The sequence below is a fragment of the Nipponia nippon genome, unplaced genomic scaffold (genome assembly GCF_047370975.1).
Source record: "Nipponia nippon isolate SJK-2023a ecotype South Korea unplaced genomic scaffold, ASM4737097v1 scaffold_16, whole genome shotgun sequence".
In the NCBI taxonomy this organism is placed as follows: domain Eukaryota; kingdom Metazoa; phylum Chordata; class Aves; order Pelecaniformes; family Threskiornithidae; genus Nipponia; species Nipponia nippon.
In genome coordinates, this window is record NW_028262332.1 from 6,472,894 (window position 1) to 6,500,822 (window position 27,929).

The following is a 27,929-nucleotide window of genomic DNA, read 5'->3' on the forward strand; positions in this document are numbered from 1 at the left end:
CTGCTTCTCCCAGGAGTTCCTGCAAGCTGGGTGCTAGGGACAAGGCTTTAGGATTTTAAGTTAGCAGCAGGTCTAGTTTCCATAACAACAAGAGAAGTCTGTTAGATCTAGAGCAGCATTTCCAGTCTCTCAGCAGCTAGAGCCATACTGCTGCTCTATTTTTGCTTCAGGTTAAGGAGGAGCTGTTGTTTCTTAGAGTTCCTGACTCTGTAGTACAACTGAGATGCGTCACCTGGGAGAGGAACTGCAAGACATTAACGGCCTTAAGGCACGTTGAGACTTTCAGCTGGGACAGGAAGGATGAGCAGCTTTGTTTTGCTTTTACACCCGGCTTCCGAATCGGGGCTAGCGGAACGGCACGGCTCCCACCTGAGCTGCCTCCCTCCGCCTCCCCGCAGCCCGCAGTCACGCAGCAGGAGCGCAAGAGCAGCCCTGAACCCACACAAGACGCCGAGGCAGGAGGTCAGGCAGTTTGTTTATTGGCAAATAAGTGCTGAAAACCATGAGCCCTACATACACAGGTGCTCGGTGCCCTGTTACATTAGAGTGGTCACGATACCATGGGGGAAAGTGCAAAAGATCGATCAACAAGCAAAGTTAGTTCTGACATACCGAGGGGAAGGCAGTGAACAGCGCTTGGTGCAGGTGAGCTGCTCTTCCATCCAACTTGAGTGAAAAACGAGTTCCACAGCAGTGGAAGTCCTTTAGGCGAGCTCTCGCTAAAAAGCTCGTTCTAGGATTGAGAGGCATACGCACCGGAGCGCTCCCCGTGAGCCAAACCACCACGTACGCCACGGGCGGCCTGGACTGTTCAGTGGGTGTACGGCCAAGGTAACACAGCGGGACCATCCCTTGCTGTGCTGGGATGCACCAAGGCTGTTCACTGCCGAGACGGGAGGGGAAACATTACTTCCATCAGTGATCTAGGGTGAAAATAAAGTCAGGCTAAAACATGCCTGGAACAGACGCACTGAAAGAAAAGCCTGGACGATTAACACAGGGAGCAAAGCTTGTAAAAAGGCTTGTAAACTCTTTGCAGTCCAAGAGCAGTTTCTCAGAGGAAATGCAAGCAAGATGCATGGTCCCTTGCACTGAGGTTTGATTTTTGACATACAGGCCCTATGTTTTTAGCTTGGTCTTCACAAATAAATTTCCTTCCAGCTTTAGGGACAGGTCTAGGTTGAAGCCGCCAGGCACCAGGACAGTAAGCGTGGCTCTTGGAGCGCCTGGCGTTACCGTCCTCCCACAGGTGAGCGAGGTGGGTGGCTTTAACAGGCTCTTAATTATTAAATTCAGCTTCCTTGCCTCAAGAGCTAGAACGTGGCAGAGGGTTTGTGTGGGACACTTCCCCACGGGAATGCTCGATGGTTTGACTTAGGCAATTCTACTGCTGAAGAAGAGAGAGGAGAGGAGGGGCAGACGGGCACTAAGCCCCACCAGACACAAGGGAAGTGTAACTTAAACTCCGTCAGTGGCCGCCGAGGGAGACGGCGCGCTGGCCCTGGGAAAGCCGCTGCGATAGACGAGACTAGGGTAGGGCAGGAAAAAGTAATCAAGGAATCTTGCGCCATCAAGACTAACCTCAAAGCAGGCTGCGCTGGGAGATAACGAATTCGGTCTCGGGTGCCATCAGCCCCTTCCCAAAACCTCACTGTCATAGTTTTACCACTTCTTTCCCACAATTCCCATATTAGCGATGGAGTGTCAACCCTGAAGAGAGCAATGGTCTCCGATGAAGAAATCCGCATTAGAAGTGCCAGGAGATGAGGGGTGCGTTCTGCTTGTACATTCTTCTTCCCGGAGACATTTAACTTAACAGTTCCAAGTAAGTGACAGGAACTTTCCCTTTCTGGTTCCCTCTTTCCCCTATGAGCCAGTCTGGATCCATGCCGGGCAGGCTGTACACAGTGATCATCTGGGGAGAGAAGCCAGCATTAGACAGGACCTCATTCTGCAGCCAGAGCCAAGAAGTTCAGTCAGATGGGCACTGAAAACCCAATACTTCCTCAAGTCCGTTGAGCAGGCGTCCGTGCCCTTTCCCTGCAGGGTTAATAGAAGATCTGCAGCAATCTGCCCAGTGATGCCCCTGGTGCCTTTTCATTCTCCAAATCGACTTAAGGTATTTTTGCATACAGGGTGGCACGACACTGCTATGTCACCCCTTCTGAATACAAAAGTTGAGTCTAGTCAACAACAGAGTTTGCAGCTTGCTGAATTTCCTTTTTTCTCAGCATGATTAGAGCAGGCCTCCAGCCAGGAGCGTATCCCATCGCTCTCAGGTAAGGCAGCTATATTTGAGGGTCACAGTGAAGATGCTAACTGTTGGGGTGTGTTGTTAGCTGGGTACAGCTAGACTCCAACGGGAACGGAAGAGTTATTGGGGCGATATTCTTAAATAGCAAATGGCCATGAGGACAAGCTCACTGCAACTCAGTGTCAGGGGAAAGACTCTATTAGTGGTTCCATAAACCAGGGGTTTTAGGGGCAGGAAAAGTAACCAAGACCTTGGTGAGCATGCAACGGGCTGCTAGGCAGTTATAGCAAAATTCAACGCCAAGGAAAGCGACCAACCTCATCTGCAAGAAGTGCCAGCTCGGTGCTGTCAGCTGCTTCGTAATCATAGAGGACTCGGGCCTTCCGTGTCCCGCTGACGGGAGGCTTGACTTCATTTGGGTTCAGTACGCTCTCTGCCACGGTATTCGGCACCCCAACAATCGTGGGCACAACTGGAATAGTAGGCACAGCTGGGAGCGTGGCAGCAGCGACAGCTGGGGGAGAGGTAGCCGCTGAGGGAGGAGATGTGGATTCTGCGTTGCCTACAAATGTGCCTGAAAATCTTACAAGGGAGAAAAAAGCAGAGTTCAGTAAGGCTCCAGTATGAGGAACCACGAAAGAGCTCGCTCTTCCAGCAGCTACACTGCAGATGCTGCGCAAGAGTTCCAGCTAACAGCTGTAACATAGCTACGCTGCCCTTTGAGTGGGGAAATGCACTCAGTTCTCAGGTGCTGAGACTACGCAACAGGTAATATTTGTCTGCTTATTTTGATTCCAGTGTCCTGTTACAGGACTGGCAGCTAACCTGCAGAGCACGAGACTCAAGTGCGGCACCAGAGAGGGGTCTGGGCAGGTGCTGCTCTTGGCTCTGCGGCTGCTTTGCTGGGTCCGTTGTGCTGTGCCCTTGCCCTGCTCTCACACGGTCTGTGTTATCTGTTTGGTCGGCTGGTTCTCCAGGAAAGGGACAGTTGTTGTTGCTGTTAAACTGGAAGCCAGAACTGGAGGTTCCCAGGCCTCCTGGGCTCTCTAGATAGAGGCAGTAATGGAGCTCGGTCTCGTTTATCTGCAGATACCCCCCCTCTGCACTAAGGGAGTGCAGCTCTGGCCCTCGCTGGCCTTTGTAGCGAGTCTGCAGAGACTCCAGGGTTTGGCTGAGGTGGAGAGCTCTTAGAGCCAGTCCTGTGCAACATCTTACTTACATTTCTCCTTTGGAGCTGCAAGCATGGAAAAGAACGGAACAGGAGTAGTGAGTGATCACGCAGAGGCAACAGCCCCTCCTGGGTCCGGCCACCGCACCGAGGTGACAGGTTAACAGCCAAAACAGCCCTGCCCGTGCCCACGGGACGTGCAGCCAGCAGCACCGAATTAGGTACTGCCGCAGCAGAGCACACTCAGGCTTGCTGCTTGGCAACAGGAATTTGTCTCCCATGTGATTTAACTAATTTAGAGGAAGAATGTTGGAACTCTCATGGCCATTGTGCTTTGAGATGAATGTATAAAATCCCGATGAATCCAATGGCAAAGCCCGCTCTAAATGCAATACCACCGGGACGGGGCACCATTCTGTAAGCTCAGAAGCTCTGTCAGAGCTTGGAGGGGGCTCTAAAACTTCTACCCAACATTATGAGGCGGGATGGGGAAGGAGGCCTGAGCTAGGGGCAGCCAGATGAGGAACCCTTAGAGAAGTAGAAGCAGTCTCTTGTCTCACCTGCCCAGTTGCTTCTGCAGGTCCAGCATGTATTGGTAACACTGAGCATAGTAGTTGGTCTGAGACTCCACAAACTCATGCAGACAGCGAAGATGATTCACCTGGAGGGAGAAGGACCCTGAGCTGGGCTGCCAGTTCGGGGGCCAGGCACAGGAACTCTTCCTGCAGCTACTACCTGCCCCTGTGGGAAGCAGACTTGTGCAGGCCACTATTTAAAGGAGTTATTTGGTTGGCTTGAACACGCCTATTTGTTAAGTTTGGGAATGTTGCATAGGCCCAAGGGTGATCTCAGAGAGGAGGCTGCTCCTGGCACTCTAGCCATGCCCATGTGGCTAGTCCACAGCTCTAGGGAGAGAACAGCAAGGGTTTTCTGGTTCGGAAGCATCTCGAGGACTGCAGAACTGCGGGTGTCACAGTGGCACTGCCCGTGCCTGCTTCATTACGGTTTTAGTTTGAGCATTCCAGCATCTGAATTTATGACCTCTTCTACCTCTACTCCCAGTGCAGGGCTCCACCATCCTCATGGCGTTCTTCTAGAAAGGAGCCAAGAGTCTCTGTAGTCCCCGCACCCCTCCAGTTGCCCAGGAAGACTCACATGCGTGCTGCTGATCCCCTCCAGCAGGAGACGCGTCACCTCCGCCTGTCGATCAAACTCGGTCTGCGTCAGCCTCAGCTCGTGTTCTGCCTGCCAAACAGGACAGGGTGTTCAAGACAGCGCGAGGCAAGGACCACTATTCTGCCTCCTCCAGGGAGAGGCAACACCCACCTCCTCCACCGACCCCCTCTTTAGCACTGGGACAAGTGTCCTGTTGGCTCAGTAGGATCCACGTGTGCCTGTGACGCTGAACATCAGGCACAAGACACCCTGGGTGAGGATCCCAGAGGCCTCTGGCTGTATTTCAACTTGATTCCTGCTTGATCCTACACTGGATCACTGCAGGTCATGGAATGGCAGCTCAAGACTGATGCATCAAGCTAGGTGGCTCCTACTCCGACAAGACTAGAACATGAAGATGGAGGATGTTAATCCTGAGGTGCGTGGAAAGCCAGTCCCGTGCCAGGATCTGCCCTTTCAGCCCCCTCTCTCTAAGCCTATAGGCACAGGAATGTGACAACCTCCTCGGTTTTTCTCCAAAAGCGCAACTTTTGCTGGTATCTTTTTTACCACCACAGAACAAAGGCTGAGGCCAGGGAACATTTAGCAAATTGCTGTTACGAACTACATTTCTCCGCAACAGAGGTGAACATCCCAATCCAGCTTCTACCCAAGGCTCTCCTTTGAAGCTAATTACTTATTTGGAGCTCAGAGGAATTAAACAACGGTTAATAGAAGGCAGCTATGCAGCAGGCATTGGGAATTCAGACAGACTGATACTGGAGACCCTCTTTACCGAACAGACAGAACATTTCTCCCCCACCAACCATCAGCATATTTACACTGGGGCAGATTTGCAGTACCAGAATACCCAGGTGGGTCCTTGCAAAGAGCTCCAGAAGTGTTGGAGCAGTCAGGTGCTCTGGTGCCTGCTCTCCCCTCCTCGCTGCCAGAGGGAAGGGGTGACAAACAGGCACTTTTGTTCTCTCTAGCATGCATTACTCCATAACACCAAGCAGAACATGCCAGTTCCCTTTTAGGATGGCACAGAAGAGTCATGTCCCCTCAGCTACGGCTTGCTGGAAGGAGAGGAGTACGGGTTCTGTCTCCTTTTCCCCTTCTCCAGGGGGTGCAGCAATCGGAGGGCCGCCTGCCTCGGTGCAGTGGCCCCTGCACAGCACCAGTTCTGCGACAGCTCCTTTTGCTGCTTTGGAAATGCCCCGATCAGCCTGGCACAGGACTGGTTTGGACTTGACCCCAGAGAGCTAATCCAGACAGGCTGACAGTCTCGGGGCAGAGGCCACATCGCTGGTGTTTCTGAGCGGGGTCGCCCCAGAGGGGACCCAGCCTTCGCAGCAGGGCAAGCGAGAGGAGCTGCTGCGGGCCATTACATCTCTCATCTGGCAACAGCATTACCAGTTCTGTTGTACAGCTGGGCTAGAACAAAGAAATGCTTTGACTGTCTTTTAATCAGATTTGTCTATTTTAAGCTACAACTGATCTATTTTCTTGCATCCTCTGTATGACAGGGATTATTTAAAGAAGGGGGAATGCAAGAGGAAATACCAGTGCAATGCCTTCCTAAGCACCAAGACGTTCTTGCTCCAGTGAGCTGAGCAGAGACTTTGGTAGCAGCGGAGCCATCTGAAACTTGTGACAGGCAGACCCAGCTCCATTTGGCACCACCCGGGATCTGACCCCTTGCCTCTCCCTGCTACCTCGGAGCAGTTGCAGGATGGAGTCTCCCATAAAGCCGGCACCGGCCTGTGGCCTGGGAGGTCCCTTCCAGTCTTGTGCTTCTCCAAGACATTGAGAACTTTGAAGTTTACTGACGTACCTTGGTCTAACCAACAAGGACAGACCAAAGATAGAGGAGCAGAGCCTTGCATGCTTATAGCTGACTGCAGTCAGCTTATTTGTTTGAGGGACTGGAGGATTTAAAGTACAGGAGGAGCTGGTTCAAGAACACCCAGTCTGCTCTGATGATGCATTTGGAGCAAGGCAGTAACAGGTTGCTATCATGCACAGCATGCAGGAACGTGCCATTCTACCACCTTGCAGTTCAGGCTTCAGGCTAACGTCCGCTGGGCGTGTTTGAGGTACGAAAGGCAATGGGATCCCAGAAGGTGTCTCTGGAAGCTCCATACCATGCTGGAGCTCTGCACAGAGCTCACCCTGGTCTCTAGTCCACTAGCAGCCCTCCATCCATCTTCATGGACGAGCCACACACCCCCTTGGGGAACCCAGAAGATGATAAACAAGATCTGGGACTTTCCCGCCATGGATCCGCTCAAAAGCATAACTGCCGCTCACCCAGACAGAGTCAACTCCACGACAGGCTCCAAACCTCCCACCCTGCCCTCCTGACAGAGCTGTTCCCTCCAGCAGCTGGGGCTGTTCATAGGGAAACCCTCTGTCCTTGCTTCAGCTCTGCTCAGAGCTCCTGCTTGGACCCCAGAACAAGCAGGCAAGGGGCTACTAGAGGCTAACGCACGGCACATGCAAAATTGGAGCAGGCAGGGCCTTTGCCACAGGAGCAGAGCTGAATCACGTCGCGGCGCATCACCTCTGCTCCTGCGACACCGGTGCAGGGCTCTCAGAGTTGCCTTTTATCACGTACGAACGCATGCCTGGTTTGCCTAGGAAGCCTCTCGCGCTAGGTACGGCCAACTGGCCCACGGGGCAGGCCCTTCCCCAGCCACTGTCGGTCGCGCTGACCCGTACGGCTGCAGGACCAGGACTGGGGCTGACAACATCCCACTGATCCTCCCCTGGGCAGGAAGGAGTCCGCAGCACCCCCACCCCCTAAACACCACCAGCACACCCAGAAGGTTTGAGCACAATTTCAGCTGGGTACTTACTTTTTCCACCTCGTCGCTCCAAAGCTGTAGGGGCCACAGAGCAACAGGAAAGGAGATCAGTGTTGGAGACGTCGAGAAGCACTCGGCATTAACACCAATTGGCAAGGACGCTCCGTGGACACAGCAGGCCAACTCCGGGGACAGGCTAGCCCTTCACCCAGCAGCAGCTGCCAGATCGATGCCCCTTCCCCTCATTCCCGCAACCTCGAGCTCAGTTTCACAATGGGAGAGCAAGTCCGTGCCACCAGAGCCAGCAGCACTCCAGCTCTGCTCCCTGCCAGGGCCGTTCGGCAGGCTCCAAGGAAGAAAAGGATTAAGCAGCAGAGTTCTCTGAACAGCAAGGATTACTGTGCTGAACCTGCAGAGGTTGGTGTTGAAGGACAGCCCTTCTTGTAGGATTGTGGAGAGGCAAGCGAGCTGTTTAAGCCCACGCTTAGGGCCTGGGAACGGCCGTGAGCTCAAGGCAGACAGAGGCCAGTGTTCCTCACCCGCTGGTCTGGAGAGCTGGGGTTAATGGGATCATAATCCGGCCAGTCTGCGCTCCCCACAGGCACGTTTAGCTACAGGCAGGAGGACGCAAGGGCTGGACGCTGCCTTTGAGCCAGGCAAAACATCGCGCTACTCCTTCCTCCTCTCCTCACCCCCAGGGGCACATTTGGGGCAGCACAACGCTGCCAGCTGCTTGCTGGGATCTGGCTCCGGGACATGAAACAATTGACAACAAAAGTCAAGCACAGCGATGGGAAAGGGAGAGAAGAGGTAGAAAAACACATTGATCCTTCCCAGAGGACCTCGGCTTGGCCTTTCCTCAGCAGATAACTGCTCCCTCAGCCCTGGGAACATGAAGAGAAATTGCCCTGGATCAACTGGGAACACACCAGCCTGCCAGCAACACCCCGCATCAGTGGGACCAGGGGAGATGGCCTCTGAGGACCTCAGCTTCACCCTCTGATGTCACCTTTGCAGATGAGGGAAGCTCACCATAGCATGGCTGAATTTGCACTGCAGGCACCTGGAAGCCCCGGGCTGGCTGTTGTGGTGTCAGAGGGAGAACAAGCTCTGTTTAGACCCAGGGTCTCCCAACTGATCCTTGTTGAGGTTTTCTCACCAGCAACTGCCCTCAGGTGGGCTGTGGCAGCCCCAGGTGCAGAGACAACTTCACCAGCCAATATAAGGAGCACCTGCAGGAGATGCTTGTGCTGGTGAAGGACTGAAGCAGGAAGGTGTTACACCAGGCTCCTTGGCTTGCTGCCTGCTCCTGTTCTGGCTTCTGCCCCCAGGCTCGCAGCTCAGCTGCTGCTCCACGGTACGTAGCCTGACTGGCACTGCTTCTTACTTGAGTGGAGTTACTGTGGCTGGTCCCCTTACGACCGCAGGCTGTCCCCGTGCGCTTGGTGCACCGAGGCTGGGTGTTTTCTCTGACCTTTAGGAAGGTGTTTTGTTACTGCAAATCAGGATCTGGTTCAAATAAGGCCTGGGCAATTTCAGCCATGCAGGGGGACCTAAGCCCCTTCCCCTTCTCAGTCTAAGGCCTCCTACTCTGCGAGGCAGATGGTGGGAAGGTCCTCGTAGGCAGCTGAGAAGCAGGTCCTAGCCTGACCTGCTGCTCTGGCACAAGGCCTCTGCTAGCACACCCTCATGGTTTTGGAGCAAGGTTTACTACAGGGGCAATGGGAAGCTTTTGCTCTGGCCACAGGTCTTCCTACTTAGATGCTGTAGAGAGTACTTAAGCTATTTCAAGCCCATTTAATCATTGCAGTACCGACTGAATTTGTAGCCAGCGTTGTTTCTTTTCTGTTGGCCTTGCTGTGCAATCTCCAGCTCTGACCTACGGTGCTCTGGGGCAGTCCAGCTTTGCCCAGATCTATCCCTGGGCTAAGGCACTGTGTGGCTCCAGTCAGAAGTGTTTCAGACAGCCTGGGGAGCAGAAAAGGCCATGATCTGCACCTCTCTTCCTCCACCCCAGCTCAAGCCAGAGGAACCCTCTTTAAGGTACTCAATATGTTTTTCTTGGAAGCATTCCTAGGAGTACAGCGCATGGCAAGTGGCAGGGTCTGAGAGAAAGGGATATTTAGGCTTACACAGCCCACGTACCCCTTCTTGCACAAAAACAAAAGGTCAGTGTGGGAGAGAGGAGAAATGGCTCCTCAGCCTCCATCTCATACAAAACAAGGGAGGTGCTTATCTCCAGGTGGGTCTAATTCCATCTAAGCCCTCCTGTTATGGAAGGTGGGGGAAGCACCATGTTATCCACCTCTCCAAAAAACAACAGAAATTTAGAATCCAAATTGGAGCCCTGCTGAGGGCATATGGTGCAGGAGAGAGCGGACCTGTTTGCTCAGCTGTAAGATAAAGTTGTTACCTGGGCATAAGCAATCCCTCCCTCCAGAAGGGAGCAGGGCTCAACAGCAAGGTGAGCAGCAACCGCTGCTCGATGCTGTTGGTACGCACTAAGGCTAAAGTAGCACACGAATCTGGCCTGGAAGAAAAGCAGAGCAACAGTATGAAGAGCTCCTACCTTGCTGCAGCACCTGACCCCTTGGGATGAATGCTGGGATTAGAGAGCTTGTTACAAAGCGGTCCTGCCTGCATGGAGCTGGGGAGCAGTCTGGACTCAGCCCACGTTTTGCTAATTGAGAGATGCTAATTGTTATTCAAGTCACCCCTGCTAGTGCAGCTGGACTTCAGGTGGCACTTCAACTGTGACCTCTGAAAGAGATGGTTCTGGAAGCCACAAGGCCCACTGCTGGCCAGGCCAGCATGTTTCCTACAGGCACTCCTGGTAGCAGGCCCTGCTGTGCAACCATCCAACATGATGAAGTGATCAAGGTCAGTGCTGGCTGCTTACCTAGAGCAAGTCAGTCCCCTAGAGCCCTGCTCGAGCTGTCCCATATCATCATCCCTGCCATCACAGCTTCTCTAGCAGAGCTCCGAAGAGGGACCACTGAACTAGGCAGAGATGTGCCAGGGTAGACACCCGTGGGCTAAAAACCCCACAAAATCTATTTCTCCTGTCCTGTTACTGTGCTTGGCATCTGCTACCCAGAACAGCTTTGTGATACAGCAAAAGCAGACCAGCTTGCAGTTTGGTGATGACTAGACGTGTTTAACTGAGCATCTGGGCACTCTGCAAGATGCTAATGCATGTTATGCAAATGCTTGCCTTCAGGTCTGCTTCAGAAAGCCTCGGGGAATGATCAGGATGCCCTGGTCTAACCAGAGCTATTCGGAGGCAGGGAAAGCCCAGTTTCTCTCCTCCAATTCTCCTACAGCTCAGTTTTAGTCCATTATTGTGCTGTCCTTGGAACAGACCTTTCCAAGGGAGAAGTTGGAGCCGCAGGCTTTGCTGCTGGTTGCTGCGCTAGGGGAGATGGAAACGGAGCAATTGCTACAGCGTCACCAGTATCAGCTTCTTCCTAAGGAGTCTCATCACCGGGCCTGTTACCTATGGAAATAGCTTTCTAGCTATTGTGCAAAGCTATTTCTGATCCCAGCATCGCTCTCCAAGAAGGTCAGGACAGATCCCCCTGGGAACTAACACTGATGCTATCAGCTCAGACATACCTCTTTCTCCAAATGGGATGGGTTTCCCATTAACCAAATCCAACTTGTTTCCATGATGTTTTTCATTTGCTAGAAGGCTGGGCTGTCCTTTCTCACATCTACAGATCCCACTCCCCAGCCCTTCTGCTACCAGATTATCCTATTAACAGGCATCAGTGTTGTTCTGAATGCTATTTAGGAAGCAAGATGATCAGTTTTCAACATTTTAACGAGAAATGTGACATTGTGCAACGGGGAGCCATGAACAGCGCAGAAAGGCAATTGCTTGACCACAACCACTCAGTGCAACACAGCAGAGATGCAATGGGCTATTCACCCGCCCCCAGCACATCTGACTGCATAACAGCCATCAACAGACAGGCCCCAAGAGGAAAGGAAAAAAAAAAAAATGACCTCTGTTTACAGAATAGACAAGGCTGCACTGTCAGCCTACTGCTTTACTGACACGATGGGTGGCAGAGAGATTCCTCCACCTTTGCTTCTCTTGACCAGCTACAAAGCCTCTGAGCACTGACACCACAGCACTGATCAGGCAGTCACGCATGTGACGTTGCCAGTGTACAGCTGGAACCATCCAGAAAGGCTAACCTTTGAGGTTTTTCCTTTCAATTGCTCCACTAGCAATAAAAGACAGTCAGAAGATTCCCACTAGAAATGTGGAAAAGGATTGGCAGAGAAACTGGAAAGCAAACCAAGCAGCAAAAGTGCCAGACCCTGACCATGCACCCCTACAGGGGTGATCTGCATCCTTAAGGTTGAGTCAGAGGAACCCTGGGCAGCCCATGTCACATTAAAATGTTGAAAACAGCAGAGCGCTAGGTCTGAGTTTAAGTCAGGTGAAGAGAGGGGCAGGAAGAGGTTGGAGAGGCAACATCTAGGAGGAGGCAATCTTACCGCTGATGCGCTGGCGGAGAGAACGTAATTACGAGGTCTAGTCTCCTGAAAGTCAGGCACAGCCTAGTGGGGGGAATAGAGTTTCATGTACAAGTCACGCAGAAGAGTCGATAGCAGTCGGTCGGGCAATGGGTGGAAGAAGGGACTAGTGGGGTTTTTTCCTGTCTGTGCTGGGAGCTTAGTTCAAATTCTTAGGGGATGGCAGGAGGGAGGTCTCCCAACAGTCTGGGCAGTGGTACGTGGAAGCCAGGCTTGTGCACGAGGAGGTGGACTGGCTCATGCAGTCGCACCGGTACTTGAACAGCAGATATTTCTACTGTTAGAAACTCTGCCTGTACTTACAGCTGTCCGCTCACACAGCAGCCAGTTGGGGTGGAGATGAGACAGCACAATCTCAAATGCATTTCCCATTCCCTTGCAGCCAGCAGGTTGCTCATGTTATTTTGGCTCAGTCCGGTGGGCAGGACCTTCTTTCCCCTTGCTTGCCGCCTACAGTGCTGGGGCCCAGGGCCTTGTCCTTAAAGTAGGCATGTTCACTAGCATCAGAGCATCCCTTCCACAGAAACATATCTACTTATTCTTGCTGTCACCAAGCCTTTGGGAACATTTCCTCCCAATAGACTCAGATCTCCTTTTTTCAGTAAGGGGCATGGCTTAGCCAAAGCAGATCTCATCCAAAGCCTTGCTGTTGCCAGAGGTCAGAAAACCTCCAAGCCACCTTCTCCATAGCTAAACCTCTGCCCTGGGGTAGAAAGACTTAAGCACTCCACAGGTTTTCCTCATTGGGAATGCAAGGGATCCAGTCCACCCGCACACAGATGTGGGCTCACTAACCATCACACAACATGGGCTCTCTATTTAGCTAAGCTAAGACTAGGCCTCCTCTTAGGATGGCCTTTGACTGTAGCATCACCCAAAGAGATAAGCCAACAAGCTAGCTTACACCAGGACCATCACACTGGTGCGATGGATCAGGGTATCCTCCTGGTCAGCCTTTACTGCGCAGTGGGTTGGTGTGCAAGGCTGGCACACGATCCAGCTGTAACCTAGCTCTGTTGATCCTCTCAGGCCCCACGTTTCCTCTCCCAGGTTAATCTCTTTGCAGCTCACCCAGATCTACTTATACACGCTGACCCAATTTGCTGGGCCCCGAGCAGCCTGCTGGAATGAGTGACCAGTATGTGGAAGAGCAGTCAGGCAGTCCCAACAAGAAAAGATTTTTTTTAAACCATCTAGGAGTTTTGGGGATGGCTAGAGGAGGGAATAAGGAGGAGTGATTCCTAGTACAAGTCAAACCTGAATATAGGGAGAAAAAGGTACCGATGAGATTTGAGGCCAGTACAGCAACTAGGCTTGACTCCTCCCTGTGGGGAAAGGAGATGTTTCTTTCACAAGAATAGCTTCTTGTACTTCTTTTTTTAAAAAAAAAAAAAAAAAGATCAAGAGCAACTGAAGAAACCTCTCCTCCCATTCCCTGGTCTCCAGAGAGTCCCAAAACTAGTCACGGCACATGGGATGAAGGAGGCAAGCTGCTCTTGCACTCCTATGCATGGGCAAGCTGTATTTGCAAGCAGTGGTCAAAAAGGACCCACCTCCCTCCCCCTTCCGCTCTTGTAATGGGGAAAATGGGCAGAGCCCTGGAGCCTGAAGGACAGAACAGCACCACAACCAGATCAACCTGCCTGTCATTGTCTCTGGGCTGCCTCCCTTCCAGGAGACGGACTTGCCACCCAACCCGGCCTCCTCCTGCCCGCAGCTGGAGGAGCCTGAGTGGGGTCTTTATGGGAGGCCATGCCTCTCTTGAGCACTGCTTGCAAGCAGCGTTGATGGAACAGAGTGCATGCTCCAGAGGGGCTGCAGGCAGCCGACAGACGCTCCCATCTTTCTGGGGCACCTTCCCCAGGCAGCTACAGCCCTGACCATGCTCAGTACATGCTCCAGGGCCAGTCCCAATGGGACAAGGGAGATGGGAATTTTCACTTCAAATGGAAAAGAGACAATGAGAGGTGTTAAAGAAAAAAAATCACAGCACTGTTAGCAGTCAATACTCACATCTCCCTCACACTGAGCAAATTACAAAGAAACAAAACAAAAAGGTTAGTAAACAAAACAGCATCAACAGGAAGGACAAAGCACAAAGTCTGAGGGAAATGCACAAGCCCAGACACTCGAACAGCAGCTCACAGGTCTGGGCAGCAGCACACTTGGAGGGTCGGTCACGAGACAGAAGCTGTGGGAACACAAGTTTGCACTATGGAGGGGAAGAGCAGCAAGAGAGTGGTGAGCTGGGAGAGGTGTGATACTTTAGACCAGCTTGGATGGAGAGGTGTGATACAGGACTCCAGGCTTCTGTTAGGGGGAAGGTTGTGGTCCAATGATGAGTTAACACGCTTAGAGCAGAGGCAGCAGTTCTCCCCCCCCCCCAAGCTGGGACCTTCCACCTGTGCCTCATCCTCTGGTAGTCAGTGAGGCACCCTGAGGCCAGGGACCCCAGCTTTAAGCTAAGCTGGGTAAGAAATGGGTGCCCACACCAGCAGCTGAGGTTGTTCTTCTGTTGCGTGATCTCCGTTTCAAAGAAGCAGAGGGGCTGAAACGTGGCTTGGGGCAAACACCCTGGAAAGCCTGGACTGACTCTGCGTCCTGCCTGGGGCACCCCAGCCCTGCAGTTCCAGTGGGAAACCAGGTTTTTCTTTTCCAGCTACAGGGAAGTCCCTCACCCAAGGGTCTGTGTGCAGGTGAGAGGCCTTGGGATCACTTCATGTAGGAAGCAAGGTAAAGAGGCTGGAAAGAGAGGAAGCACAAGAGGTATCTGAATTCCTGCTCTGATTTGAGCTTAAGATAAAGTAATGGCCACCACTTCTCACTGAGACTGAGGGCACTGTCCCCTTCAGAAGGGGAAATGGGGGACCCCTGAAGTTACCTTCAGTGGATCTGGGTGACCTGACTGATGAGAGCAGGCTCTTTTAAAAGGGCAGCTATCACTTTTGTTCACCCAAAGCTTTGTTCAGGGCTTTTCTACACAGGCCTGAGCACTCTGTTAGACCTGCTGATGGAGGCTGCTGAGCTTAGCACAGCTTTCCCATATGGCATGTATGCAGTCAGAGCTGGAGAAAAGGGAAGACACCTGGGAACTGGCCACCCAGGGAGCTGCAAGGCCAGAGGCCCAGCTAAGCAGATGGCTAGAAAACAGGCTCATGGCAGGGCTCCTAGGCTGGTATCCCAGAGACTGACTGACAAGGATTCCTGCTTATTCTGATTGCGCACATTTGCTAGTTGAGCTCCTGGCCCCAGGCTAGAAGCAGCACTTGGCGAGTCCTTCTGCCAACCGCCAGAGTGCTACAGGATGGCAATCTGCTTCCCCAAGGCCCTCCAGGGAACCCATCAAGGCCCAGCTACGTCCCCTCTGCCTCCTGCTACACTGCCTCTGCCCAGGGAGAGCCCAGCTCCAGGAGGTGCCTCAGGCCCAGGGAGCACCCTGAGCTGACAGGTCTCGTCAGCCTCAGACAAGCACTTTGAAGCGCTTGTCCCCATTGCTTTGGCCTGTGAACAGTGACACTGGCTGACTTACCAGTCCCTTCTGCACTGCTCTGACCTGAGACCTTTGCTAGTTTACTTGCCATGAATTCTCCAAAGCCAGAGGGCAAGACTAGCCTGTAACTAGACAGCACCATGAATTAAGTGAATAGGCTGAAGGATGGACCTCTTGGTAGACAGTCTGACACCGGCCAGCCCTCACAGGCTCCCCTGGCACTCCTGCCTGGGGAAGACTGAGTTGGCAGAATCTTAACTAGTCTGAAAGCCCGGGACTGCTGCAGAGCCCCAGCGTGCTTTCCCCTTGTGCACCTCCCAGCTCAGCTCTCTCTTGGCTTGCTTTGAGATCCCCAGGGAAACTTAGCAAGTCCTCAGAAGATGCAGCCTTTTAGTTACTAGCACAAATCATCCAGTAACCACTAGCAGTCAGGAGACAGGAGCCTGGGTCAAGTAGAAGTTTCCAGACTCTGGAAGCTCAGAGCTCAGTTGTTTCAACAGCTCCCCCATGGGAGGGCATCTGAGGAACAGGCACATGGCTCCTGCTCCCAGTTCCCTTGCATACCAGATGAGGAATCCCCCCACCCATGCCTGCCAGACCCAGGACATAGTAGGGCAGCCTAATTTTTGTCCAGAGAGCATGTGGCTTTGCTCATGTGAGCCAAGCCCTGGGGCCAGAAGGACAGAGAGGGGAATGAGGGAAAAAGTTACCGCTGCTTTTGCTTCGGCAGCTTTGGCTTTCTTCAACCTGGCTTTGCAGGCATCCAGATCCAGGCGGCGGTTCTGCAGGATCCTCCGCTCTTTCTGTAAGGGACAGAAAATGGGATAAGAGCAGACTGCTTGGGAGCTGTTGGAGAGGGAAAGGGACAAGGTATCATCTAGGAATCAAGTCTATTTCCTTATCAAAAAAGGCTAGGGAGAAAGAAGCGATTGCTATGTTCATCTCGTTAGCAAGAGTTTTGGGCCTGGCTGCCAGGGATCCAGGCTCACCTTCTGGAAACAGGGCAGCCTGTGGGTGGGTGGTGCCCACTAGCGTGCAGGAGTCAGGAAAACAGTTGCCTTCCTCATGCACGTCAACTGGCAATCCTTCCCTGCCGCAGAGGGAGCCCTGAGCAGATCTAGGATTGGTATTCCCCTATCCTTGCATTCTTCCAGGGGAAGAGGTATGGGAGTCCTCCTTTCTCACAGGGAAGGAAAATGAGTTCTTCCAGCACTGTCTCCCTCTCCCTCCACCCTCCAGTGACATGACAAGCTTTCCCTTCCCTACTACCCTACTTACGGATATGGTTCGCCAGTCCCCTTCCAGGAAGTTGCGCAGCGGGGTCAGGAAGTTGATGGAGGCAGAGTGGATAAAGTCCCGTTCTGCTGCACCTAAGCGTCTTTGAGTCTCTCCAACTTTTATCAAGGTCTTTCCTGCAATAACAGAAGCCTTCAACTCCAGGAAAAACCAGTTAACATTGTGTTAGCTTCAGCCAACTCACCCAGAGCTACCAGGCTCCAGTGTTGGGGGACAAAGGCACAGTGTACCCTGCCTGGACAAGGTGACCGTGGCTGTACCACACCAGCTTCAGTCCTAACTACAATCTGCTTTTAGCTTGAGGCCTCTTCTCAGCTGCTCCCAGTGCAGCTTTGATGTTATCTATCTGCTGAGGCACTTATTCCACTGATGTCCTTTTACTGCTCCACCTGCTTGTGCAGAATGATCTTTGTTTGTCTCATAAAGCAGAGGCACAGGAACAGAGCAGCAAATTAAAAAGCACCAGAGCAGAAAAAATGAGTTGATTAGGCAGTGCTGGCTAGAGATGCAGTTACAGATGCTGTTCTGCCTGTAGCAGGACTGGCTATCGAACAACTATTGATTTGGAGAGCTGTAACAAAGCTCATGGTGGAGGCAAGGACAGCTGGAAGTTAAGGCTGTGCTTCTGTGCAGGTCTGCTGCTTAAAGAAGCCTAAAATTCCCGCAGGAAGGGGCAACTGTTAGGATTTAAGAGCAGAAAGATGCTCGTTGTGGTCAGGAAGGGACCTGTTGAGGCTTGTAGTCAAGCACCAACCTTCCCAAGTCTGTTTTCCTATTCTCCTTCTGCTGGAGAAAGATTTCCGCCGTCCTTTTGCAGGACACAGTTAAAGGATGGCTCTCCTGTTCAGAGTCTAGAGAAACTCTGTGCAACTAGGTACCACCTTAGACTAAAAGTATGCTCAAACTGGACAAAGCTAGAGCCATTCACTGCAAGTCACTGCTCAGGCTAGTTTAGAAAGCCACAGAAATAGCACAGAATAGTTTCTGTGTCCTGTAACCAGTTCCGCTAGCTACCCTGGATCCACGTGTCTTTATTTCTACTCTAGCTCTGCCAGACTTGAGGACCGTATTAGGAATGGGGAGACCCCTGCGCCTTTTCCACAGCACGGAGCATGCTTTGCTGTGGACTAAGACCTGACTTCCTACTCCAGATGGGCTGTTTGCTTCTGTGCTAGAGAAAACCCTTCTCTGGCATCTGCTTTGACACACTAATAGGCAGGTTGCCACAGGGGGAGCAAGCCACTCTGTCCCCTTCAAGAGGCATGCTGTGGAAGTCTTAACCCAAACCAGTAGTGGGGATACTCTCTTAGGAAGGGATGGATTCCCAGGGCTTTTTAATTAGCCAGGCTGACTTACCATAAGGTGTCCCTGGCCCAAAGTCATTAGCTGCTTCTGTCATGTACTGTGCCAGCAGCTCCCCGTTGGTGACCCGGGAAGGCACCTTCCGGTCAAGCTTCTCATAGAGGAATTCTTCTACTCTGGCACCTGGAATGAGGATGCCACCAGTGGTTACAGGATGGAGGATGAAGGAGGGGCCCCTGGAACTGGCATTCATGGTGGCCCACCCCATGCAGTCCTCAGTCATGCAGTAGATAGCAAACACCAGCACTGGGAGGTGTGCCCTCCCTTCCAACCATCTCCCAGTCCTCAGGAGCACACCCAGTCATCTCTCAGCGACATAGGGAAGGAAGGACAGGCCCTGCAAAGGCACATTTCTTCCAACCCCCACAAACTCAGTGGAACAGGGCTCTGTGCCAGAGGGCACGTCTTTTAACGCTGTTTGAGCTGCAAGTAATATTTGTCCTTCAAGCATGAGAAGAAGCTGGACTTACTAGGGTTTGGCTGTAGCAGAACCTCAGTCTGACGCAAGATCTTCTCTGTCCAGTTCTTTGTGCAGTCTGCCCTGGCCAGAAGGTTTTCAAAGTGGGCGTCTAGTTCAGTCTTCTCAGCCTGGCCCAACTTTTCTTCAGTAAACTGCAAGAAGGAGGTAGTCATTAGAAGTTCTGTTCTACTAAAGCAAAATTACAGTGTGCTACAGGACTATTAAGAGACACTGAGGCTTCTTCCGTCTCATGCATTTATCTTGGAGTAGAGCTAAAAAGCCTTCAAGGTGTCATTCTTTGTTCCCAGGCATCTTTCAGGGGAAGAGGGCAAATTTTTGCCCAAGAGTGGAAGTAGCATTGAGCTAAAAATAGAGTCCAGGTTTGAGAGGTGTTCCAGAATAAGTAACTTTTAATAAGGTCTGGTACAAAAATACTCTAGTTGTGAGGAATCTATTTAAATGTGCACATGGCTTGCAGTACTTCATGCAGGAGAGCAACAGACATCCTTCAGGCGAGGCAAGGTGCCAACTCCCTTCACCTCCTCCTAACCAACTCTATGTCCTGCAAACCCAACGGCATCAGGAATGCCACTACCACCTCACAAGTCAGGCTTTTTTCTCATCTTATTAGACAAGCATGTACACAAGATTGGTTTTGCTACAGGGCTTGTGAGTGCCCTCTGACAGCCGTCAGAGTGACAGTGTCTGAGCGCTGCCTCCCAGCTCACCTCCTGCCTTGCTGGCAGCGAGCTGCCAGCTGAGCTTCTGAGGTTTAAGGAGGCTCAAACTCAGGATTTAGACAAAAATGCTTCCAGCAAGTGACTCTTCCTCTAGGACGCACAGTGGCTGGACAGGCTCCGAAGCAGGGTGTTGAGAGAAATATAATGGTGTCTGACTTCTCTCAGCACTCAGATTCATACTGGCAATGGACTCTCCCTCCCTCCGTGATTCCTTTTCAGGTTAAAATTAGCAGGAGGGAAAAGGAAGCTGTGCAAGTCTTCAGTGTTTCATACTGGGCAGTGACACCTGACAAGCAAGGTTTGTCAGTCTGGAGGTGCAGCGTCAGATGGCCTGGACACCCCCCAGTGCCTCCCTGGGGGATTTCTGAGAGAAGAGCCCATTCTCTGTCATCCCATCCCCTTTTTCCACTCACTTCTCTACAACTTCAGTGTATTTTTAAGCACAATTTCCTGCTCTTGATGGAATCAGCATCTTGTTGGATCATACTAAAAGACCCCTGTAGACAGCTGTGCCACTTGGGATCCTACAGAGGTTGCACTTGTCCTTTTAGCCCTTGTTGCTGGCTTCTGGTGCCACTGTTGAGTTATCAGGACGTGGTACAGTACAATACCTGGTACAGTCAGGTGCCAAGAGATTAAAGCCTGGCTAAAACTCTTAGATGAAATACAACTCCTGTCTGATCTGCTACTTTTAGCTTCTCCCCTCCCCTATCCCACAGCTCAGCTCTAGATGGGCCAAGATGCCTCTTCATGGGGTCTTGGTCTGGTGTCTGCTGCCCCTCCTGAAAGGCTTTCTGGCAAGCTCTGTTCCTGCAGCTGCCCAACGGCCCCAGCTGCCTCCACATCCAGTACAAAGCTGGGAACAAAGTGAGATAAGGAGCAAGCCCAGAACCAGCACACGAGGGAGGCAAATGGCCGTTAGGAGTCCTGTGCGCAAATGTTACCAGATGTCCGAGATATACAAGCCCTGCAGGTATGTTTACACAGGGACCTGTTTGGGCAAGATTCGAGCTGGAGCCGGTGAACTGCTTTGCTGGATGTCAGTGGTGACAGATTCTCAACTGCAAGGACAGTCACACTCCCTGCTGCAGCCCGCTGGGGACAGAGGACTCGCAGCCATGCATGACCAGGGGTCGCTTTGCTAGTCTCTTCCTCAGCACCAGTAGCCCCTGGTTACTGGCAGTTATTTTCAGCTCAGTCTTGCTGCGTGGCCATTGCTGGAGATGGCTAGAAGCAGATCCGAGGTGAGAAGGTGTTTGTATTGCTTTGTACTTCAGTACATCTATGATTGTCTTTGGGGGATGCTCACGACAATCAGAGGTGTGAGCAGCTGAGGCTCTCTTCCTCCGTCGCTGTTGGAAGCCCAGGGCTGTTTTCGAACTCTGCCAGGCTGGGCTGAGTCACTGCCATGCAGCAAACTGGGGCTTCCCAGGTATTTGGCACCAATTCTCGAGTCATCTGTTTAAGAGCTTTCTTAAACAAGCCAGGACTCTTTGATGCAAGCATAACAGTCTCTCTCGCCCCCCCTTCCCAGACAGCTTTTTGAGATCTCATCTCACTTTCAAGTCCAGCTCTTTTTCCTGCAGTTTAGACTCATCCTGCACCAGCATCTGCCCTGGAGCTGTCAAGCCTAAACCCAGTTTCTTATCAGCTGAATTTAGTCAGCTTCTTACAGCATTGCTGCAGAGTCAGACCAATGCTGAAGCCCTCCAGCATCTCCACAGTGCTGCTGCCAGCCTCTTGAATCACTCCAGCTCTGGGGTCCTTTGCTGTATTCACAAGCAGCGTCTCCAAGCATCACTGTCCTTTGCGGCTGTTTTCTGTAACCCACCCCTTCGCCCGGTGCGGTGGAATAACGTGGGTCATTTGCACAGCCCTCGGCCACAGCAGCCAGGACTCAGTCACTCAGTTCTTATTTCAGGTCAGGCACTAAAGCTGTTTGTCTTGCAAGAGGGCTGAGGACAGCACCCTGCTCACTGCAAGCCTGGGCTATGCCAGAAGAGGAGGATGGGAGAGAGTCTCAGTCACAGCCTGTGGCTCCAAAGGGTCAGGCCAGAAAACAATCTCATATTCAGGCTTGCTTTCAGCGTTGGAAAGCAGGACGTGAACGTCACGAAGTGGGTGCAAGGGCATGGGAGGCTGTAGCTCACATGCTGGGAGGCTGTGACTCCATGTGCACTTAATTCCTTTTAGTGTCTCTCTCACCCCTGCCCAGAAGTCTGCTACGCTGCAAAGTCCAGACCCAGGCACAGCCTGGGGGCAGCTGGTACCAACTCACTGGGGGCTGCTGCAGAGGGTGGTCTTTTCCTCCCCTGCGGCACACTTCTGCCTCCTTGTCTGTGCATGGGGAGTCACTGATCCAGCTCAACTTGACCTCTAACATCACTTTTTAGGCAGATCAGAGAACTCGCCCAAACGCACAGCACTACGGGGAATGTGCCATCGGGTGCAGGGGAGAGCAGGACCACCTTGTGCAGGAGCAGCTTGCAGGGAGATCAGCTGAAGCTTCTCGTGAAAGCACAGCCAGCAAAGGAGATTAGAGGTAAGTTACACCGCCTTATCCTATGAGCTGGTTCTTTCTTATATCTGGTGCAAGTGGAGATCTGAGCTTTCAGGTGGTAACAGGTCTCAGCTGCTGATCCCCTCTTATGTGGCTGCCCAAGTCAGTGTCCCCAGTGAAAAGCAGGGTAGAACAGCAGCAGTTTATGAAGTCTGGCTACTCAAGCATTTCAAGCAGAACTCCCCCATAAAGGACTTCTGTTCCTAGGAATTTGTTTTCATAACACTTACGGAAATTTCATTATTTTTCCTTCCCATTGAACAGACATAAGATTTCACTGTGAGGCCAAGAGATGCAGAACAGACGAGCTGATCATACACTCATGCCTCCTGACTGTAAAAAGACACATTAAAAATATTTTGTGTCTTGCTGCTCCTGTACTTTTGCAGGACCAAATACTCCAGACTGCCACAAATGGGAGTGTTATTTGGTTGTATCCAGTTGACCTACAGGCTTGGTGCATATCCACCGAGAGAGAGAGAGAGTCAGGGCAGGCAGAACACGTGCAATTGCAATACTTGGGAACCTTATACTCCTCCATCCTGCTGCAGCCGAACTGCTCCCATTAGTTTTCTAGAACCTGACCGTTGGATCAACAGTCCTGCCCTGAACCAATTCCAGGATCTGCATCCTGGGATCACGTGCCAGGTCACGGTGCGAGAGGCTCCACCAATCCTGCCCTGCAGGAAGCGTCCCTGCAGCTGACCCAGCTGAGCACCAGTCCCGTCTTTGTGCAGGGAAGGCGATGAGGTGATTAATAATGCAGGGCAGCCTTTTGTCGAGTGCCACTCGCTCTCCAGGAAGAGGAGAGTCATGCTGCATTCCAGGGCATCAATAATTCAGCCAAAGGTTGGGTTTCCTCTGGGAGGGTTGGCTGGCCAGCAGGAACGCTAGATGCTTTATCAGGGCCCGTGTGGGCAAGCAGGCTGACAGATCAGGAGAGCAGCCCTTGGGCAACAGGCCCAAAAGAAGCAAGACCATGCTGGACTGCAGTTAAGGCAGCTGCCTGTGTTCACAGCTTGGAGGAAAACTCCCCTTTCCCCAAGAGAGCTGGTGGAGACGCTCCCGGGATGTCAGGAGGGTAAGCAAGTAGAGCTGAGCTGGATGGTCCCTCTGCACTACAGCTACAATATCAAAAAAGGCTGTGCCTACAGCCCTAGAGACTAAAGGCCATCAAGGTTAGGCTTTAAAATAGCACATGCAGTGTTTTCTTTGCTAAAAGCATTAGCACCTTTCTCCCCTTTAAAGCGAGGGGAATAAAATCCCAGTGCTCCCACTGAGTTATGCCAACACAACAGCTGTTTTGCACAACGCGGCACAAGTTGACTCATGTCTCTTCCAGGCTTGTGTGATTTTTCCATCCCTCTCCGCTCCAGCTGGCCCAGGCCTGTATGCTGTGAGCTCTGACAGGGTAGCTGCAGCCCCCTTGCAGAGGATCTGGTGGCAGAGTTCTGGCCCTTGTACCACTTGCAGGGTGTTGTGGTTTAACCCCAGCTGGCAACCAAGCACCACACAGCTGCTCGCTCACCCTCCTGCCTGCCCCAGTGGGATGGGGGAGAGAATCAGAAGGGCAAAAGTAAGAAAACTTGTGGGTTGAGATAAGAACAGTTTAATAGTTGAAATAAGATAATAATAATTATGATGATAATAATAAATTGTAGTGAAAAGGAAAACAACAAAAAAGAAATCCAGGAAAAACAAGTGATGCAACTGCTCACCACCCACTGACTGATGCCCAGCCCGTCCCCAAGCAGCAATCACTGTCCCCCAGCCCACTCCCCCCAGTTTCTATACTGGGCATGATGCCATATGGTATGGACTAGCCCTTTGGCTGGTCTGGGTCAGCTGTCCTGGCTGTGCCCCCTCCCAGCTTCTTGTGCACTGGTCAGAGCATGGGAAGCTGAAAAGTCCTTGACCAGTGTAAGCACTACTTAGCAACTACTAAAACATCAGTGTGTTATCAACATTATTCTCATCCTAAATCCAAAACACAGCACTATACCAGCTACTAGGAAGAAAATTAACTCTATCCCAGCTGAAACTAGGACACAGGGTCCCCAGTTTTTCCAGCTGGACATTACTTATGACTTTCCACCTTAAATCACAAAGATCAAGCCACAGCCAGGAGTCTTAAATCAGGAATAGTCTCCTGCACCTGCCAGTAGATTTGGGCCGATGGATTTTCTGAAGCCTCTGAACAGCTTCATAATGCCCAGGCTATTGTAACATTTGCTTTTTTTGGTGATCAGAGGCAAGACAGAATCAGTTCAGGCAAATCTACCTCCCACCTTGTACAGGGTTGCAGTAGGAGAGAATTCACAGCCACTCAGCAAGCATCTAAAACTACCTGAATCACAACAGCTCTGGACCAGATACAGAGTATGCTTCAAGTATTTGGGCACCAGGAGTCAGGGAAGCTAGGCTGTGAGCCAAGTGAAACTGTGCTAGAGGACAGAAGGAAGCCATTAACAGGACAGCTTGGTTAACTCATGAGCAAGGCATTTAGGAGAGGAAAAAATACTGCCCTCATGGATTCATAGGTGTGTTTCTAGTGGAAACGTGCTCTGGCCATACCTCTTGCCTTCAAAACCCTTTTCTTAAGTCACCTCCTGTTCTCTTGACTTTTAAGCTGTCCAGCAACTAAGGTATCAACCCCTGTAAGGCTAGCATGCAGAGGGGAAAAGTCTATTTTATCATCGGGTTTCAGAGAGATGGAGGATTCTGTCTTTCTTCAGGAGCTTCAAGATAGAATAAGTCAACCTCTAGCTGCTAGTAGTAATTACATTAGCAGTGGGATAAGCACCCAAAAGCTGTACTCACGCTTGGGCGATTTCACCCAGAGCCAGTTTACATCAGATCTGACAAAAGACAGACACCTACAATCATTTCCAGACATCCCTGAGAGAGCCTGGCTTGCAGCCTGTCTACAACAGAGACATCCAGCGTGTTGCCTTTGGAAGGAGAGATGGCAGTTCTGTAGTAGGGAAGCTGGAGCTGCTAGCATAGTTTCCTCTGCAGAGGTTTGGGATCAAACCCACTTACTGATAACTGGAAGGTACAGCTGATCAAAGAGAAAGGCCTTATTCTTCTTCAGTGAAGATGAAGAGCACGACCTGTTTGAAGTATCTCTGCAGGTGACAGAGCTGTTAGGGGCTATGTGCTGCATCTCCTTTGAGGATGCTTACTCGATGGCTGTGACTGGTGGTGCAAGCGTCAATACAGTACATCCTCGAGCGGGATGCTGAATCCTACAAAAGCTCTTTATCCTCGCAGCTGCCCAAGGCTAGAAGCTTGTTCCCCACTCGTAGGGTAGTAGTGCTGACCACCACCTCCCTCCTCTACTTCATCTGCTTCTACTACCTGTTTTGTTTTTCCAAAGAACATAAGAGATGCCATGAAGCCCACAGGGCACTGCCTGGTGAGGGAGCCGCGTACACAAGCCTGGTATGAGTACTGCTTATACAGCTTCTTTGTCACAGCCACCTCTGTCCTGCCTCTGCTGGAGATGGGTACAGGATTGCCCACCCAGGAGCACACAAGCCCTTCAAGCTGCCTCGCTTCTCCTCAGGTACGAGTCCTGCTGTCTGGTGCCTGAGCTAGGAAAAGCCGTGTAAAGGTGGCAGTGGGTTTTTGAGTTTGTTTTTTATGTTTTTTTGTTTGTTTGTTTGTTTTTTGTTTTTTTTTGTCATGAGAGAGGTCAAGCCTAGTCCAAAATCCTTCAGCCAGCCCTACATTAGGTTGCATTTGACAGGTTTCGAACCAGGACTGATCCTGCACTAAGCTTCAGGGAAGCCACCCCAGAGGTGCTGCGCTGACCATGCTCTGCCTCCTGCCCTCCTCGCTGAGGATGCTACAGCCCTTCTTCCAGTTCGAGTTAAGCTCTTCTGTGTTGGCCAGGCATCTCAGACAGCAATAGCTAATGCTGTCTGAGTGGCACAGCACATAATGGCCAGTCCATTTATCTCCCAGTCACTGCAGTTCCAGTAAAACATCATTTCGTTAAATGCCTGGAGCCAAAGAAACCCTCTCCTATGCTATAGAAAACTGAGCTTATTCTAGGCAGGTCTTATTCCCCTCCTGGAAGATCTGCTGTACTAAAGAATGCTACAAAGCTAATCCTCGTTGCCAACAGCAGACCTCAACTGTCATTTCTGGCTCCTGGTGGAGATCGGGCAGTGCTCACCCGCACTAGCAGCAGGACTTTATGGGGACAGCCCAAATAGGCCTATTTTCCCCAGCTATCAGCCTTCAGAAGGTGGTTTTCAGCCTCAGCAATCCATTTCCTTCCAATCTCCCCTCCTTACGCAAACACCTGCATGCTGTCCGCAAGTACCAGTGCCCATTTTGTTTCAAGAAATTACTACTGTGATTAGTCATATGAATATTCATATACGAGATTATGTGGAGTAGGTGTAGCAGGCAGAAGCCACTATTTATAAACGCCTCCTTGCTCTAGAATTGCTGTGTGCAGACACTGTTCCCATGCCTGTCTCCTTCCTACGCCTTGAAGCTAAAAACCACTTATCAGAGACTTACAATAAGGCTCCTAAACATAAGATTTCTTTACAGCATTTCTTTCTTTCTTCTGCTACCAAGGTCATTTGCATGAGAACAGCATCTTTAAGCTTTCCATCTGCTCCTTATTTTGCACCTGTAGTTAATATCTCCCTTTTTCACAACATATGACTCATTGGCACGGTTACAGGAGGTGATATCTGTTTACAGGAGACCAGTTCCTAAAAGAGCCAGAATTGCTCCACTGCACAGAAGGTTTGGAACAAGACAGCCCAGCTCTGGTTGTTTATCAGCCCCCACACAACAGGTAGAACAAGAAGCCCAGTCCCAGAGTCACCAGCTGGACTTCACTTCTCAGGCAGGATCCCAACCAACTCTGACTTGCCCTCTCCCCTCCTGCCCAACCCAGAGCAGTTTTCCAGTTATTACGCCCAAGGAGCGGACAGCCTCGGCGGCGTCTCACCACCTGCGGCACACTTTGCTCCTCAGGGGTAGCCAAGTTCCTCCCCTCCACGGCTCCGGGGGGTCGCTGCGTCCCCAGGCAGCTCCTGATCTCAAGTTTGTGAAGGATGGTCCTGACGCCACGTTGGGCCACCGAGGCGCTACCTGCTCGGTCTCAGCAGCTCCTGCCCATCACTTTACCAGTCAGGGTCTGGGAGCTACTGCTGCCGACCTCCCGAGGGACCGAGGTGCAGACCATCTGCAAGGCCACCTCTACCACATCTCCCCAGCAAAAGGGCACAGTTCCCCGATGGGCCTGGGCGCAGCCAACTGACCAGCTGTTTGCAAGATAAGCTCTTCTTTCAGCAACACAACCATTAGGCAAGCAACGTCCTCTCCACACTCCTCCCCCCGCCCTCCCCACTCAAGACGCTGGTTGGAAGCACCTCTGGGGCTATTTGCTTTGTTGCTCTCCCCACAGCAGCACCACGGTTTAGCCCAGCTCCTGCTCGGGGTCACCCAGGGCCGCTCGGGGCCCCCGGTGCCCGCAGGCGCCTGCTCCCGAGGCTGTGGCTCGGTCAAGCCGACCCATCCAGCTCCCAACCCCTTTTCCAGCCTCCTTCGGGCTGGGAAAAAGCTCCCTGGCTCTGCTGCCGGTGCGATGGGAGGGGAAGGCCCGGCAGCCGCGGGGAGCCCCGGCCGAGGGAGCCGGCCAGGCCCGAGCTCCCGCTCCGAGGAGGGCGCCGTTGCCGTGGCGACGCGCTGGGGCCCGGCCGCCTCACCTGCATGGCGCGGGAGAAGAAGACCCCCGCGTCCGACGCCAGCTTCTTCACGTTGAAGTCCATGGTGGTGGTGGTGGTGGTGGTGGTGGTGGCGGCGGCGCCGGGAGCGGGAGCCTCGGGAGCCGCCGCCGCCGCGCCCCCGCTGTCACCGCGGCCGCCGCACGCCCGCCGCTTTATAGCGCCGATCGATGCCTTCCTCGAGCCGCCCCGCGGCCTCTTAAAAGGGCTCGGTGTCACCGGAGGAACCTCCCGGCGCCGACCCAGCCGAGCGGGCGGCGCGTCGGCGGCGGGCGGGGAGCGGCGGGTGGTACCGGCAGCCCGCGGGGCTCCGGCCTCCCCCGGGAGCGC

The 27,929-nt window shown here is 52.3% G+C and overlaps 2 protein-coding genes across 8 annotated transcripts in view; one reads left to right on the top strand and one right to left on the bottom strand.

Moving 5' to 3' along the window:
* Positions 1-462: 462 nt before the first annotated feature.
* On the bottom strand, positions 463-27,927 carry SH3GLB2 (SH3 domain containing GRB2 like, endophilin B2). Of its 6 annotated transcripts, XM_087753065.1 has the most exons (12): positions 27,582-27,926; positions 18,554-18,695; positions 18,078-18,206; positions 16,704-16,837; positions 16,136-16,228; positions 11,897-11,959; positions 7,439-7,462; positions 4,578-4,667; positions 3,983-4,083; positions 3,474-3,488; positions 2,572-2,836; positions 463-1,915 (listed from the first exon to the last, which is right to left on the bottom strand). In XM_087753065.1, exons 1-12 carry the CDS (start codon positions 27,642-27,644, stop codon positions 1,808-1,810), a joined length of 1,227 nt encoding a protein of 408 aa, XP_087609191.1. In that variant the 5' UTR covers positions 27,645-27,926; the 3' UTR covers positions 463-1,807. The 6 variants fall into 6 exon arrangements, with proteins under 6 accessions (XP_087609191.1, XP_087609193.1, XP_087609192.1 ...); XM_087753067.1 differs by lacking the exon at positions 11,897-11,959 and having other exon boundaries at positions 27,582-27,927; XM_087753066.1 differs by lacking the exon at positions 3,474-3,488 and having other exon boundaries at positions 27,582-27,925.
* MIGA2 (mitoguardin 2) overlaps positions 7,472-27,929 on the top strand; it is a 36,740-nt gene continuing 16,282 nt past the window's right edge. The window contains exons 1-3 of one of the 2 annotated variants that reach the window (XM_087753062.1): positions 7,472-9,430; positions 21,677-21,825; positions 25,223-25,411. The gene's annotated coding sequence lies outside the window, so the exon portion shown is untranslated. The remainder of the gene's footprint in view (positions 9,431-21,676; positions 21,826-25,222; positions 25,412-27,929) is intronic. The other variant, XM_087753063.1, reaches the window with a different exon arrangement.